Raw genomic sequence first — 12,647 nt, 5'->3', positions numbered from 1 at the left:
ATCATTACTACCTTAAGAGTCTAAGATTTCAAGAATGTTCATGTTATTCACCTTTCAAAATATGAAGTTGGTAATTTTCCCCAATAGCTTATATTTATAGCCAAGCATAATTACTAGACATTTTCAAATAATTTACCTCATTTAAACAAAAATTAATCCCACGTATAAAATCCTTGTGTCAGAAGAGAAGTTAGTTTAATATTTCTCTAGGTACTAGAGTCCCTAAAGTTAGCTTTAGCCTTTGGAATAAAGTGTCTGCAATAGCCCTGGGCAGCCCTAACCAGTCTAATACACAGGGAAAAACTATAATGAACATTTGCTAAGAACATTTTCTGCCAGGTGCTTTATGTACAAGAGCTCCTTGTTATCCAAATATTTAATTTCCAAGCCCGGATAGTGATAAAATTTTGGAGGAATGCAAAAGTCAACATTACATGATAAAGTTCACTAATGAACTGACCACATATAAAACTAATCCTTACTCACACCTCTCTCCCTGCTGGACACTAATGGCTATCTTTGCTCACATATCAATGTTTTTGCCAGGCAGCCTCTAAAACATGTGGAACTTCAAATGTTGGGAAAGACACAGGAATTCTTGAAGATGAAAATGTTATTAGAGACTGGAAACATACACAAAGGCAATGACAGGTAAGAGTCAGACAGATGTAGACCAGTTAAACTGAAGAAAAAATAAGGGATGATATTTCTTGTGCATATTGTTTATAATAAAATAAACATTGTGATTAATTTTACCATGTAAAGATTATCCATAAAGCTACAGTCACTTTGACATAATTGCAGATTAATCTTTGCCATACAATCTTCCTTAGGTCATTAGGTAAATCAACCCAAGAGAAGAAGAAAAAAAAAATGTTCTTAACAGTTGAATGAAAAATGTCTCAATTCAATAGAGTGGATATATTTTCAAAATATATATATAGTTAATATTTTGGAAATGAACTATTTTTAGCTCTACTTGGTTTTCCTCAGTTTCTATCTAATGCTTAGCAAATCAGAAATGATAAATCAACTTCAAAAAATAATTATGGCCAAAATGTAAAATAACATTATGCCTCTCTTTTGCCATCTAATTATTAATAAATACTTTCATGTTCAGGTTTACACTAGATAAAATTAATCATAGATTTTTTTTCCACAGGTAATGATGGATCCATGATATCCACTGATAATTTGTTTTCACTCTTTTTGGATAGAGGCTACAACCTCCACCCCTCCAAAGTTTTACTTAAGTAAAACTTAAGTGAAATCTACTGATTCGAGTAGGAAAAAAAATTAACTGGATTAAGCTCTTCTTTCTTTAGTTTCCTGTTTCCCTCTGGAAAAAGCACTACTGCATGGTTAAATGAGTAAAATCTATGTAAAAAGAAGAAAGAAGCATAGGTAATCCACAAACTTTATATCCTGCCTCTGACTACTGAGGAATAAATCACATATTTTATGAATACTGTTTCATGAAACTCAAAAAGGAATACAGCTTGGGATTGTTTATGTTAAGCCTTGTTAAATCTCAAGATATAAACCATGTACAAAGTAGCATTAAAAGAAAATTTCACTTTGCCTTGATTCCTGCTGCTCTAAATCAATGAAAAGAGAAAATGCTCATTGAAAATTTGAGTTCTGGAGATGCATTTGTACGTATGACAAAAAAAAAAAAATACAGTTCTAGCAAGGGTAAATGTTCAGCTGGCATTCACTAGTATGTCTGTGCCAGTTATTAAAATCTTGACATATTTCTGTCCTGGTAGGTAAACAGCTCTTCATCCAACTCCGCCCCCTGAATCACAACCCCACCAAGATGCCTCCAGGTCTCTTCACGACCCAGCAACTAAAGGGTAAAAACCCATCACGGCCCAGGTCTCCAGGGCTCTCTTGGGTAAGGTTTCTGTTTTGTTTTGTTTTTTTTATTTTATTTTTATTATGTATTATTTATTTCTCTCCCCTCCCCCTCCCCACTGTCTGCTCTCTGTGTCCATTCGCTGTGTGTTCCTCTGTGTCCACTTATATTCTTGTCAGCGGCACCAAGAATCTGTGTCTCTGTTGCATCATCTTGCTGCGTCAGCTCTCGGTGTGCGGCACCACTCCTGGGCAGGCTGCACTTTTTTCACATGGGGCAGCTCTCCTTATGGGGCACACTCCTTGTGTGTGGGGCTCCCCTATGCAGGGGATACCCCTGCTTGACAGGGTACTCCTTGCGTGCATCAGCACTGCGTGTGGGCCAGCTCACCACACAGGTCAGGAGGCCCTGGGTTTGAACCCTGGACCTCCCATGTGGTAGGCGGACGCCCTATCTGTTGAGCCAAATCTGCTTCCCAGGTTTCTGTTCTGATGAGCTGGTTCCTGTGACACACGAGTCATCAAATATTTAAATATCATCTGGCTATTATGTCATTGGAATTTCTTATCACTCATTTGCCCTACTTTATTTTGTGGTTATGTACATTTATCTGTGCTGAAGAGGAAAGCACTTTCTCTCTTTAATCAAGAAATTAGACTTTTATGTAGATTTTACTAAAACAAAGAGGCTATTTTACTCTTATCTGATAATAGATGTAACATTTTTACTTGCTGAAACCAATTAGAGTGAAAATACCTTTGTTGTCAGCAGCAATGAAACCAAGGATGTTTTCATGTCGCAACATAACCGTCTGATAAATTTCTGCCTCGCGAAACCAAGATCTTTCATCTCTGGAGGAGAATATTTTCACAGCCACATCTTCCCCGCACCATCTTCCATGCCACACCTCACCAAATCTACCTTTTCCTACTATTTCTTGAAGTACAATCGTCCTTGCAATTGTTCTTTGAACCAATAAAGGTAGACCTAACCAAAAGAAGTGGGATTGATGATAAAAATAAGTAACTGCCAGAAAGAATTGTATGATGACCACCATTTTCACATAAAAAGCGAACATTTAAGCACATTAATAATTTTACTGATTTTGAAGAAACAAGTGCCTTTTTTACCAAACTGTCATCTAATGTTTAAGTGTGCTTGAAAAAAAAAACACACCAAATTTTTAATGTGAATTTTTCTTCTCATATTCAAAAGTAAAACTTCCTTGAACATAAACTGCTGATGAAATATCTAATTTCCCAGAATTGCTGTAAACCTCTCTGAGTTACCCATCAAAAATTGTCCGGTTAGTAAATACAAAAGGATAAAAAATATTTCAATAACCTCTAAAATAAAATGTATGGTTTCTAATACTACTGGGAAGGCAAAGGAATACCTTGTGAGTTTTGGAAAATGAAAAATCAAATGTGCTAGTCAAGTAAGCTAATGATATGACGCGAAAAGCAAGATATAGCCATAAAAAATGGCAAACAGTTGATTACCCTAGAACAAAAAAAGTTCAAAAAACTTTATTCTGAGTTTATATAAAATTCTTGAAACCAATAACACAACTCCTAGAATTCTACCCTAAAATTTTAGTGCAAAATGCAGAAAAACATATAGCAAAAATGTCTAGTATATTATTAGTTATACAGAAAAAATGAAGAAAAGGGTCTAATAATAGAAATACTATGAAATATAGTGCAGAGATTAAAATCCCAGATAAGAAAGACCTGGGTTCAATTTTCAGCTGTGCCACTTAGTAGCGGGAACTATGGGCAAGTTATTGTGCCTCTCTGGGCTTCAGCTTCCTTGTCTGGAAAAAAATGGGAATATGAGCATCACATCTCCCAAAGGGATAGTAGGAGAATTAATAAGACCACAGTGAGAATGAAATTGTGCAGGGTAAGCAACTAGTGCTGTACCTGGCATATTACCTGCTCAAACACAGATATCCCTTAAAATTATGGGATAGTCATAGAATGGCTTACTTGGAGAGCCAATAATAATAATGATGCTTATGAAGAGGTATTTTTTAATGACATGGGAAAGTACATTGGCTATAATAGTATATGAGAACATTCTGGTAAATTTTATTCATATAAATAAGTATATCTAGCGATTTAAAATACACACAGAAAAAAGGCTGACAAGGAAATATGCTGAATGATTAGATGGTTATTTCTGTCTGCTGGAATCTGGGTGAACTGTGATCTTCTCTTTATTTTTCTCTGTTTCCTTTTTTTATTTTTAAAGAAACTTTAGATTACATAAATGTTGCATCAAAAATATAGCAGATTCCTATATACCCCACTCCCTCACCCTCCCACATTTTCCTCCATTAGCAATTTCTTTCATTAGTGTGGTAGACTTGTTACAATTGATACAATTCTGTTTTCTTAATTTCTACAATGGGCTTTTATTATTCTTATAATCAGAGAAAAATAAGAAGGGTATAGTATAAATTTATTATGGAAAGTCATGTTCAATTATTGTCGTTATATTCATTTGGCTAGGAAAACTTCATGCCACCAACCTGTAGCTCCTACTTTTGCCAATGTTGCTAAGTCCATTCAGATGTTCCATAGCCATGAGAACCATGCACTGTGGCTAAAAAAGCTGCACGTGCTATAAAGTTTGCTAGTCACAAAGTCCAACAGTCAGAAAGTTCTTTTGAGGTCATCTGTTCCAACTATATTATTTTAGAGATGAGAAAACTGAGGCCCTCCAGTGACAGTGGCTCACCCAAGAGTGTGCGCCCAACAGTCTAAACCCAACTAAAGTGCCGGGCTTCAGTCCTAACTCCTGCTCTCTCGCCATTCAGTGGGAATGTCCGCAGCCTTCTGCTGGGAAGAGGTCTAGCAGCAAATCATAAGACCTGTTTCTGTAAGTTACAGTCAATTTTACCAATTAACCACACATTAAAAGTTATACCAACAATCCTCAATAAGTTGGTTACCAACAAATGTTGATGTAATCTCTCCCCGTCTCTCTCTTAACCTCTCAATCTTTCTCTCTCATATACACACACACCACACACACACACACACAGAGTCACACAGCATCACCACTACTGACAATAACAACTGGACGGAGAACTGGCAATGGCACTATTTCCAAACCTCAAACTAATCAAGCATGAGATCAATGGTGCACACCAGGGACAAAGACAGGCAGCATCGTAAAAACATAGTGAAACTCAACGGGAAGTTGCTTCAATATCTTAAAAAGCAACCACCAGAAATAATATGATTAATTCTTGTGTTACACATTTAGAGGTTTCAGTTAAAGATGACAGACTTTGTCTGCCCCGTAGCTGCACTTTACTCTTTTTACCGGGGCTTGCAGAAGGTGATGCCCATCCTATGGAAAAGCACTTTTCTAACACCATCCATCAGAACTGCTTCACATGAGAAGCAGCAACCTGCCAGTTTCTTGGAAACCACACGAGACACAACCCACTCTCAAAGATGAACCAATAAAAATTCTATTTTCCTCTCTTGCAGGCATTAAATCTCTTTGAAATTTGTCCCTGACCAGTCCCTGACCTTTACAATTTTTGCTTGTCAACATCTGACAAAGCTGCCTCACTTTTAAGGGCACATCCAATTAAGGGAAATGGAGGGGAAGCAGAACTGCCTGATTCCTCCTACGTGTGAGTTTTTTTGACACAACCTTGCTGCAGATGGACCCACTCTCTCTAATGATCAAACACAGGGAGAGCCTTTACATTTAGCTGATGGTCACATATGCTGCTGGCTTTGGGGGAAATGCCTAAAATTATAACAGCTTGATCACTAAAGAAATTATCTGTGCTTGGGGACATTTACTATTCCCTTTTTATGAGCGATAGTAGAGTAACAGTCAAGAGAGTTCCATACAGTCAATAAATCTGGATTTAGGTCTAAAGATGTATACACAAAAAACTTAACATTTAATTTTTAGAATTTTATGCCCTGGTTCATGACTGCTCTCTTAAGTTTCAAACTCCACTACTTTTATCTGAAAGGGAAAGCCCTGGTCATCTCCAATCTATTTAAGGAATAGCTACAAAATATACATTTCTACTGAATATCACCATGCGAACTAAAATATTTTGAGAGGGATAAAATAGGTGGTTATTTAATCACTTGGACCTTCAGAAGAAATTATAGAAGGCATAGATCACAGCTAATCGTGCTCTTGTGCCATGTCTACAATGTTGCCAGTACTCAAGAAATTAGAGAATAATATATTAATATTCAAAGAAGGAAAGAGTATTGAATCCTAGCAAGGCTTACTATTCAAGAAAGAGTGCCAGCTTTCTATCTGATTTAATTAGGATTCCAGTTTTATAAACTTCATAGTTTGGAGATTTTATTTCTAGTATCCTTACTTTGAAAATACGTCACCTGATTTGTGCAGTGATGGCTTAAACCTTTAGATTTTGGTCCCTGAGAGGACAGGTGCCTTTGCCCTGAGAAGTAGCAAAAATTCTGAGATTCTCTAGATTCCATAATTTTTCTTTTATTTACTGATGAATGTTGTTGAGTCCAAAGCTGCTCCATGTTGAATATGGATGTTCATAGAGATGTGGTCCTAATATACTGAGGTAAAGAGCTTCCCCCCCTCTGTTGTCTATCTCGATTAATTGTACCTGCTTTGATGCTCCTACTGGCAGGTAAGTGCCTCAAAATCCTTTTGGGGTAATACTCCTTAATGATCCTTCCAAAGCTCCTGCCTCAGGGGATTCTGGAGGGACTCATCTAGGTTCACAATAGTTCACATTTCTGCAATGCCGTGTGCTGATGGGATTTCTGGAAATATGTAAAAGCAGAGAATCTCCTGCCAACTTAGGGGAGTTTGCTATTATAGGGAAATCCCTGCTCCGGAACCTGAAGCCCAAAAATACCCTCAAATGCCCTTGCTAGGAGAGAGACTCATTTTGACCATAACAAAGCCCTTATTTTTCATTGCCTCACCAGGCACGAATATCATATAACCCCAAAGCAGGAAAAGCCAGCCTGAAAAGCTGGGCTGCCCCCCTTGATCTTCCTTTCTATGCTTTAAGAACATGTTCTTGATTTCAACTGCAGGTCAGTTCCTGGTAAGCTACACATCCCAGGTATTGCCTGCAGATTCCAAAGAGCGTCATGACCATAACCAAAGGTGTTCTGTTTCCCAGAACTCAACTCTTTAAATACATTAATTCCTTTGGGCTGCTGGACCTGATCAGGACAATTCTGATCTAACTATTATGGGGAGGGGATGAAAAGAGGAACCCCCTTCTTGCTTCAGGAATAAATTCTGAAAGAATGTGAAATGAGACTCTGAAGACCTCTGACAAAAAGTCAACAAGGATTCACAGAAGACTGGATCGTTCAGTCCATGACAGTCTTTTCTCTTCATCAAGTCCTAAATGAAATTTCTATATCATAACTAGCCATGTTCCATATCAAGCACTTAATAAAGTACAGTTCATGGTATATGGGTCCTTTGTCATTAAACCCAAACTTCTGATTTATTTTTCAATAAGAGCTTTCTTACTAAAGAAACAGAGGATGGACACATACCAGAGCCAGAGCCAGAGGCTGTCACATCATAAATCAGATCTTTAAGGGTTTTTCCAGCGTTTACCAGATTGCACTCAGAGAGCGGTTCCTCCACATTCTGTCTCTTTTTCTTTCTGTGTGTGCAATGTCGATCTTGCCATGCCCATATGGTCAGTATTGCAGCTAAGGACAGGAGGCAAACCGGCACAGTAATAACAATGGTCATTTCCATGGGTCCGAGTTTTGGGGCATTTGGTGATGCTGCAGTTAGAAAAGAAAGAATGTAGAACATAACCACAGATCAACCCTCTTTAAATATTTTAGAAGTTGGCAATATCATCACCATGTGTTACATTCTAAGATACAACTTACACATTATGCACTTAGGTTAATTGGTAAAAAGCCTCTGCCGTATAAGCAAAGATGGAGAAAGGGAGTTGAGGTTAGATGTCAACAAGGAATCATTATGCCAGGTGAAAAATGGGAAACACAATGGGCATCATGGAAAAACACTAGCATGTAGAATTTTTTTAAAAACCTCTAAAGCATTTGACATTTTTCTCTGTGATTTTCTCCGCATTATTCAGCAGTCCATTTTTGAAGCTCATTCATCTCTTCATTCATTCTCGCCACAAATAATTCTCGAGCCCTTGCAATTCACTGCCACTGTTTCAGATGCTGCAGATAGAGTGGTGCGTGAAAGGGCCTAGCGCTCTCATGGCACTTAGGTTCTCACACACGCTAAAAAGGTAGATACATAACACAGAGGCAAAAGAGGATAAGTGCTATGAAAAAATAATGTGGGGGGAAACGGACTTTGGCCCAGTGGTTAGGGCTTCCGTTTACCATATGGGAGGTCCGCGGTTCAAACCCTGGGCCTCCTTGACCCGTGTGGAGCTGGCCGATGCGCAGCGCTGATGCGCGCAAGGAGTGCCGTGCCACGCAGGGGTGTCCCCCGCGTGGGGGAGCCCCACGCGCAAGGAGTGCACCCATAAGGAGAGCCGCCCAGCATGAAAGAAAGTGCAGCCTGCCCAGGAATGGCGCCACCCACGCTTCCCGTGCCGCTGACGACAACAGAAGCGGACAAAGAAACAAGACGCAACAAATAGACAACAAGAACAGACAACCAGGGGAGAGGGGGAAAATAAATAAATAAATAAATCTTTAAAAAAAAAAAGAAAAAATAATGTGGGGGAAAAGAGGTAAGAGTACTGGAGGGATGCTACTTTAGATAGTGCAGTCATGCAAGGCTACTAAGTGGAGATGTCAAACGGACCTCAGAGAAGCAAGGAAACAACAAACAAAGGTTTCACAGGGAACACTGTGCAGAGGGGGAGCAAGGGTAAGTAGCACTCAGGTGAAGTCTGCGTGGTATATTCAGGAGCAGCACAGAGTCCAGGGTGCCCAGAGAGTCAGAGAGCACTAAGTGAGGGGTCAGTAGAAGAAAATGGGGTACTGAAGGTAAAAAGAGAAAGATCATGTGGGGCCCTGTAGGCTTACAGAAGGACTTCAGGTCTTATTCTAAGTAGAAGGAGCTGTAGAGTTTAGAGCAAGGAGAGATGATGTAGCTTTCATTTGGAGTAGCTGCTGTGTGGCAGACACCAGGCGGCCAGAGTAAAAGCAGAGGCCACTTAGAAACCTAAGGCAGTTGCCCAGAGGAGGGTCTCTGCCGACAAGCCTGTCCAAAACAGCATTCCTTCCATTCCCTGCTCTCTTTCTATACCCTTCTCCTGCTCTATTCTAATTCCTCTCTCTTAGCATATATTCTGGCACATCATATATTCATTTATTTCTTCTCTGATTCCCTCCGAAGAGAGTGTGCTTCATGGGAGTAAGAACTGTCAGCTTTGTTCACAACTGTATTCCCAATGTTTACAACAGTGTCTCACATATAGTAGATAATAAATAGTTTTTTAAAAAATATTTTTAAAGCAGCTCTAGATTACATAAAGGTTACATCAAAAATATAGGGGGTTCCCACATGCCTCACCCTTTCCCCTCCCACACTTTTCACACTAAAAACATCTTTCAATAAATTGTTCTTGAATGGTAGAATCACTAGTTTACTAGTTTATTTCTTAATAAGGGGCCAGATATTTAGTTTTAGAAAAACAAATTGATAACTGAAACCAAATAACATAAGAATATAATTAAATTTGTGACTATAATTTTAAAATCCATGTAGCCATTTTTTAAGTTAAACTTCATCCTACATTTAACAACTCTTTTTCTAATTTAGGGGAAAAAGGGGTAAATGAAAAATCTATCATGATAACTACTTCCTGTGCCTTTCAAAGAAGCTATTTTGACATATTGTTTAATGGCAAGAGTGTCTCTCATCAATAATGGCATCTGAAAGTGGCACATTATTTCCTTTTCATTCATTAAAGACAACCTCAGCATCCCTGCATCAGGGATGCTGATTTTTGTTTCTAATAAAGTTGGTAGTGTATTTAATAGACTATGAACAGAATTCCAGAGGCTTGAGTTCTTAACCACCAAGGAGTAGGAGAAGAACGCAGACCTAGGAGAGAGGGAAGCCATGTTTTAATCCTGTGCTGCCACTTTCTTGCTGTGTGACCTTGAGCAAACTGACACTCAGCTGGCTCTCCATAGGCCAGTGTGAGGATTAAAGAATTAGAGACCCTAAAAAATTTGTACCTCGCTGTCTAAACAAATGATAATGAAAATGGACCCGTGTACTGATCGGGGGAGCTCATTATACTAGATGCACTTGCATTTTACTTATAATGTGTCAACTGAAATATATGAATGCAGCTTGAAAACAAATATTATTTAATTCTAAAGGAAAAGGAATCAAATTCCTCAAAAACGTATTCATAGAAGTTACACTATAATCCTAAAATGAGTCATCTACCTACTATCAATAAGTAAGATTTAAACTGTTAAGTGAACTTTAGAAGCATTCATAATCCATGCATTTCTCCTTTGCTTGGCGAATTCTGGCAGGTCACCAACTCTCCTTGCCCGGAGTGTTTCAGACTTCCTCTGAAATCGTTAGGATCTGTGCAGGTGCACAGGAGGAGCACCTCAAGTGTTCTTAAGAGAGGCACTAAAAGAGTTCTCTAAATTTACTTTGCATTAGAAATTATTAACCATAGTACTTTTGACTTCTAATTTTTGCTGTTATAAAAGAGTTGTATTTTCCATTTCACAATGACCTTTGAAATCTATTATATCACGTTATACCTATATTTCTATGTCCTCACAAAGGCACTCCAGAAGTCTAAGAAAGCTACAGAATTCACTTGGCAAGCTACAGAAACATCTATTGAAATGTGGTTTTTTTAAATAAAATTCAACCATTGTGTATATTTATTTACAAGGCTAAATTTTATTTTCATATATTGAGTGTTACTGGAAAATATCGATATAAGCCTTAGAGTTAGAAAGCTTATTGACTGTCTCCATTTTAGCAAAGCTCTATTAAACAGAGCTCAGATCATCACTATGGTAACTAATAAAGAGGCAAAAGGTCAGCAACCCTGAAAATAAAGCTTATTAGTGATGTCTACTGCTCTTGGGAGTATTTGTTACAGGTGGGCAATGGCTCTACTTATCTGAACAAATTTACTGATGTGAGTTAGTAAGGAAAATAAAGATTACTTAGCTAGGAAAAGGCTGGCAACACCAACAGAAGAGTTTCTTAATCACTGAACAATTTTAACAGCAAATATTTGTGAAACTATGGTTTAAACAAGTATTTATTATAATCTTCACTGGAGATAAATAAAGAAAAACTGTAGTCTACACCCATTTATTAATAGTAGAGGGAGATGGTAGTATAGCTAAGAAGATATTTCCATAATGCTTATCTTTGATAAGCATGTTACGTTTTCTAGCAGGTTTTATAGGAGAATGCTTATGTTTTGATAATTTCCAATTTTTGAGATTTTCTGTGCTCACAACGAATGTAGGGATGAGATGCCAGGGAATAAGCAGTCATGGGGGACATCTTCAAAGTGAGGTCTAGGGAGTGCTGCATTGCTAATCCAAGTTATTTCATTCCCTAGCAAATTAAATAAAAGATGAGGTGAAAGGGGGGGGGGGGGGGAAACTAGCCCAAAGGGCAGAGTCAAGCTCACAAATATCTCCCTTACATATAAAATCTCTACAATAAAACAAACCAATACAACCTAGAGAAAGGGAATTCTAGTAAAACAGGGAGAAGGAGGGAAAGTTGATTAAAATGGAGGGGGGTTGGAAGATTCTGGACTGCTCAAGACTATCACATGAAAAAAGGAAGAATATAAGAAGGTAAGAGAAGACCAAAAAACAAAGCAAAAACAAAAGGAAAAATAATAAAGAAATGAAAGGAGAGAAAGATAGAAAAAGAGATAGAGAAAAAGGAAGGAAGGAAAGAAGGAAGGGAGGGAGGGAGGGAGGAAGGAAGGAAGGAAGGAAGGAAGGAAGGAAGGAAGGAAGGAAGGAAGGAAGGAAGGAAGGAAGGAAGGAGAAAGGGACTGGGGGAGGGAGAAAACACTTTTAAAAATTTATATTTGTGTAATTTGCAATTTCCCTAGAACTTGGGTGGACATGGAGAAGGTAAAAGTCAAGGTGGTTGCCACTGCCCAAGTTTAGATGTCTCAGCTTTCCCCAGGAGAGTTCATTACTCCTATAGCCTCCTAGCTACTTCCTATTTCTTGCTTTAGGAGGAAAACTCAGCAAAGATGAAAACAAAAGTGAGAAAATGTGAGCACAATCCTCACATTTCCTCTTCTGCCAACTGCTTCTCTTTTGTAAAGTATAAAAAAGTATTCATATTTATGAGAATTATATGGTTTTCAAATTAATTAATTAGGTTGGTGCAAAAGGAATTGTGGTTTCGGACTGTGAATTTTAAATCATTATAACTAGGCTCAAACACATCTTTATTAATCAAAATAGGAACCATTACAATCAACACATTTTTGCCATTGGGAAATAAGTTTGTTTATTCCTGTAGCATAAAAATCCATGCTTCGGGATTCAACAAACTCTTGGAAAGCATTTTCTGCATCCTGCTGGTTGTGGAAGCATTTTATGTTCAAAAAGTTGTCGAGATGCTTGAAGAAGTGGCAGTCAGTTGTCATGAGGTTAGGTGTATATGGCAGAGGAGGCAAAACTTTGTAGCCCAATTTGTTCAACTTTTGAAGTGTTGGTTGTGTGATGTGCAGTCAGGTGTTGTCATGGAGAAGAATTGGGCCCTTTCTGTTGATCAATGCCGGCTGCAGGTGTTGCAGTTTTCAGTGCATCTC

General features: G+C 38.2%; 1 protein-coding gene and 1 long non-coding RNA gene across 5 annotated transcripts in view; one reads left to right on the top strand and one right to left on the bottom strand.

Moving 5' to 3' along the window:
* Nucleotides 1-12,647, bottom strand: part of ACVR1C (activin A receptor type 1C) — a 136,664-nt gene that overhangs the window by 29,133 nt on the left and 94,884 nt on the right. For all 3 annotated transcript variants that reach the window (XM_058300894.1, XM_058300895.1, XM_071216428.1), the window contains exons 3-4: nucleotides 7,411-7,650; nucleotides 2,615-2,845 (exon numbers count right to left, since the gene is read on the bottom strand). In XM_058300894.1, coding sequence (XP_058156877.1) covers nucleotides 2,615-2,845; nucleotides 7,411-7,650 — 471 coding nt within the window. The remainder of the gene's footprint in view (nucleotides 1-2,614; nucleotides 2,846-7,410; nucleotides 7,651-12,647) is intronic.
* Nucleotides 492-7,121, top strand: LOC131279207 (uncharacterized). 2 transcript variants are annotated; one of them, XR_009186586.1, is made up of 3 exons: nucleotides 492-651; nucleotides 1,770-1,897; nucleotides 6,934-7,121. It is a non-coding gene; the product is annotated as an uncharacterized lncRNA (long non-coding RNA). The 2 variants fall into 2 exon arrangements; XR_009186585.2 differs by lacking the exon at nucleotides 6,934-7,121 and adding an exon at nucleotides 2,630-2,764.

This window comes from Dasypus novemcinctus, chromosome 7, assembly GCF_030445035.2.
Source record: "Dasypus novemcinctus isolate mDasNov1 chromosome 7, mDasNov1.1.hap2, whole genome shotgun sequence".
NCBI lineage: Eukaryota > Metazoa > Chordata > Mammalia > Cingulata > Dasypodidae > Dasypus > Dasypus novemcinctus.
Note: the sequence above shows the minus strand (reverse complement) of the source record. Positions and strands in the feature narration are given on the sequence as shown.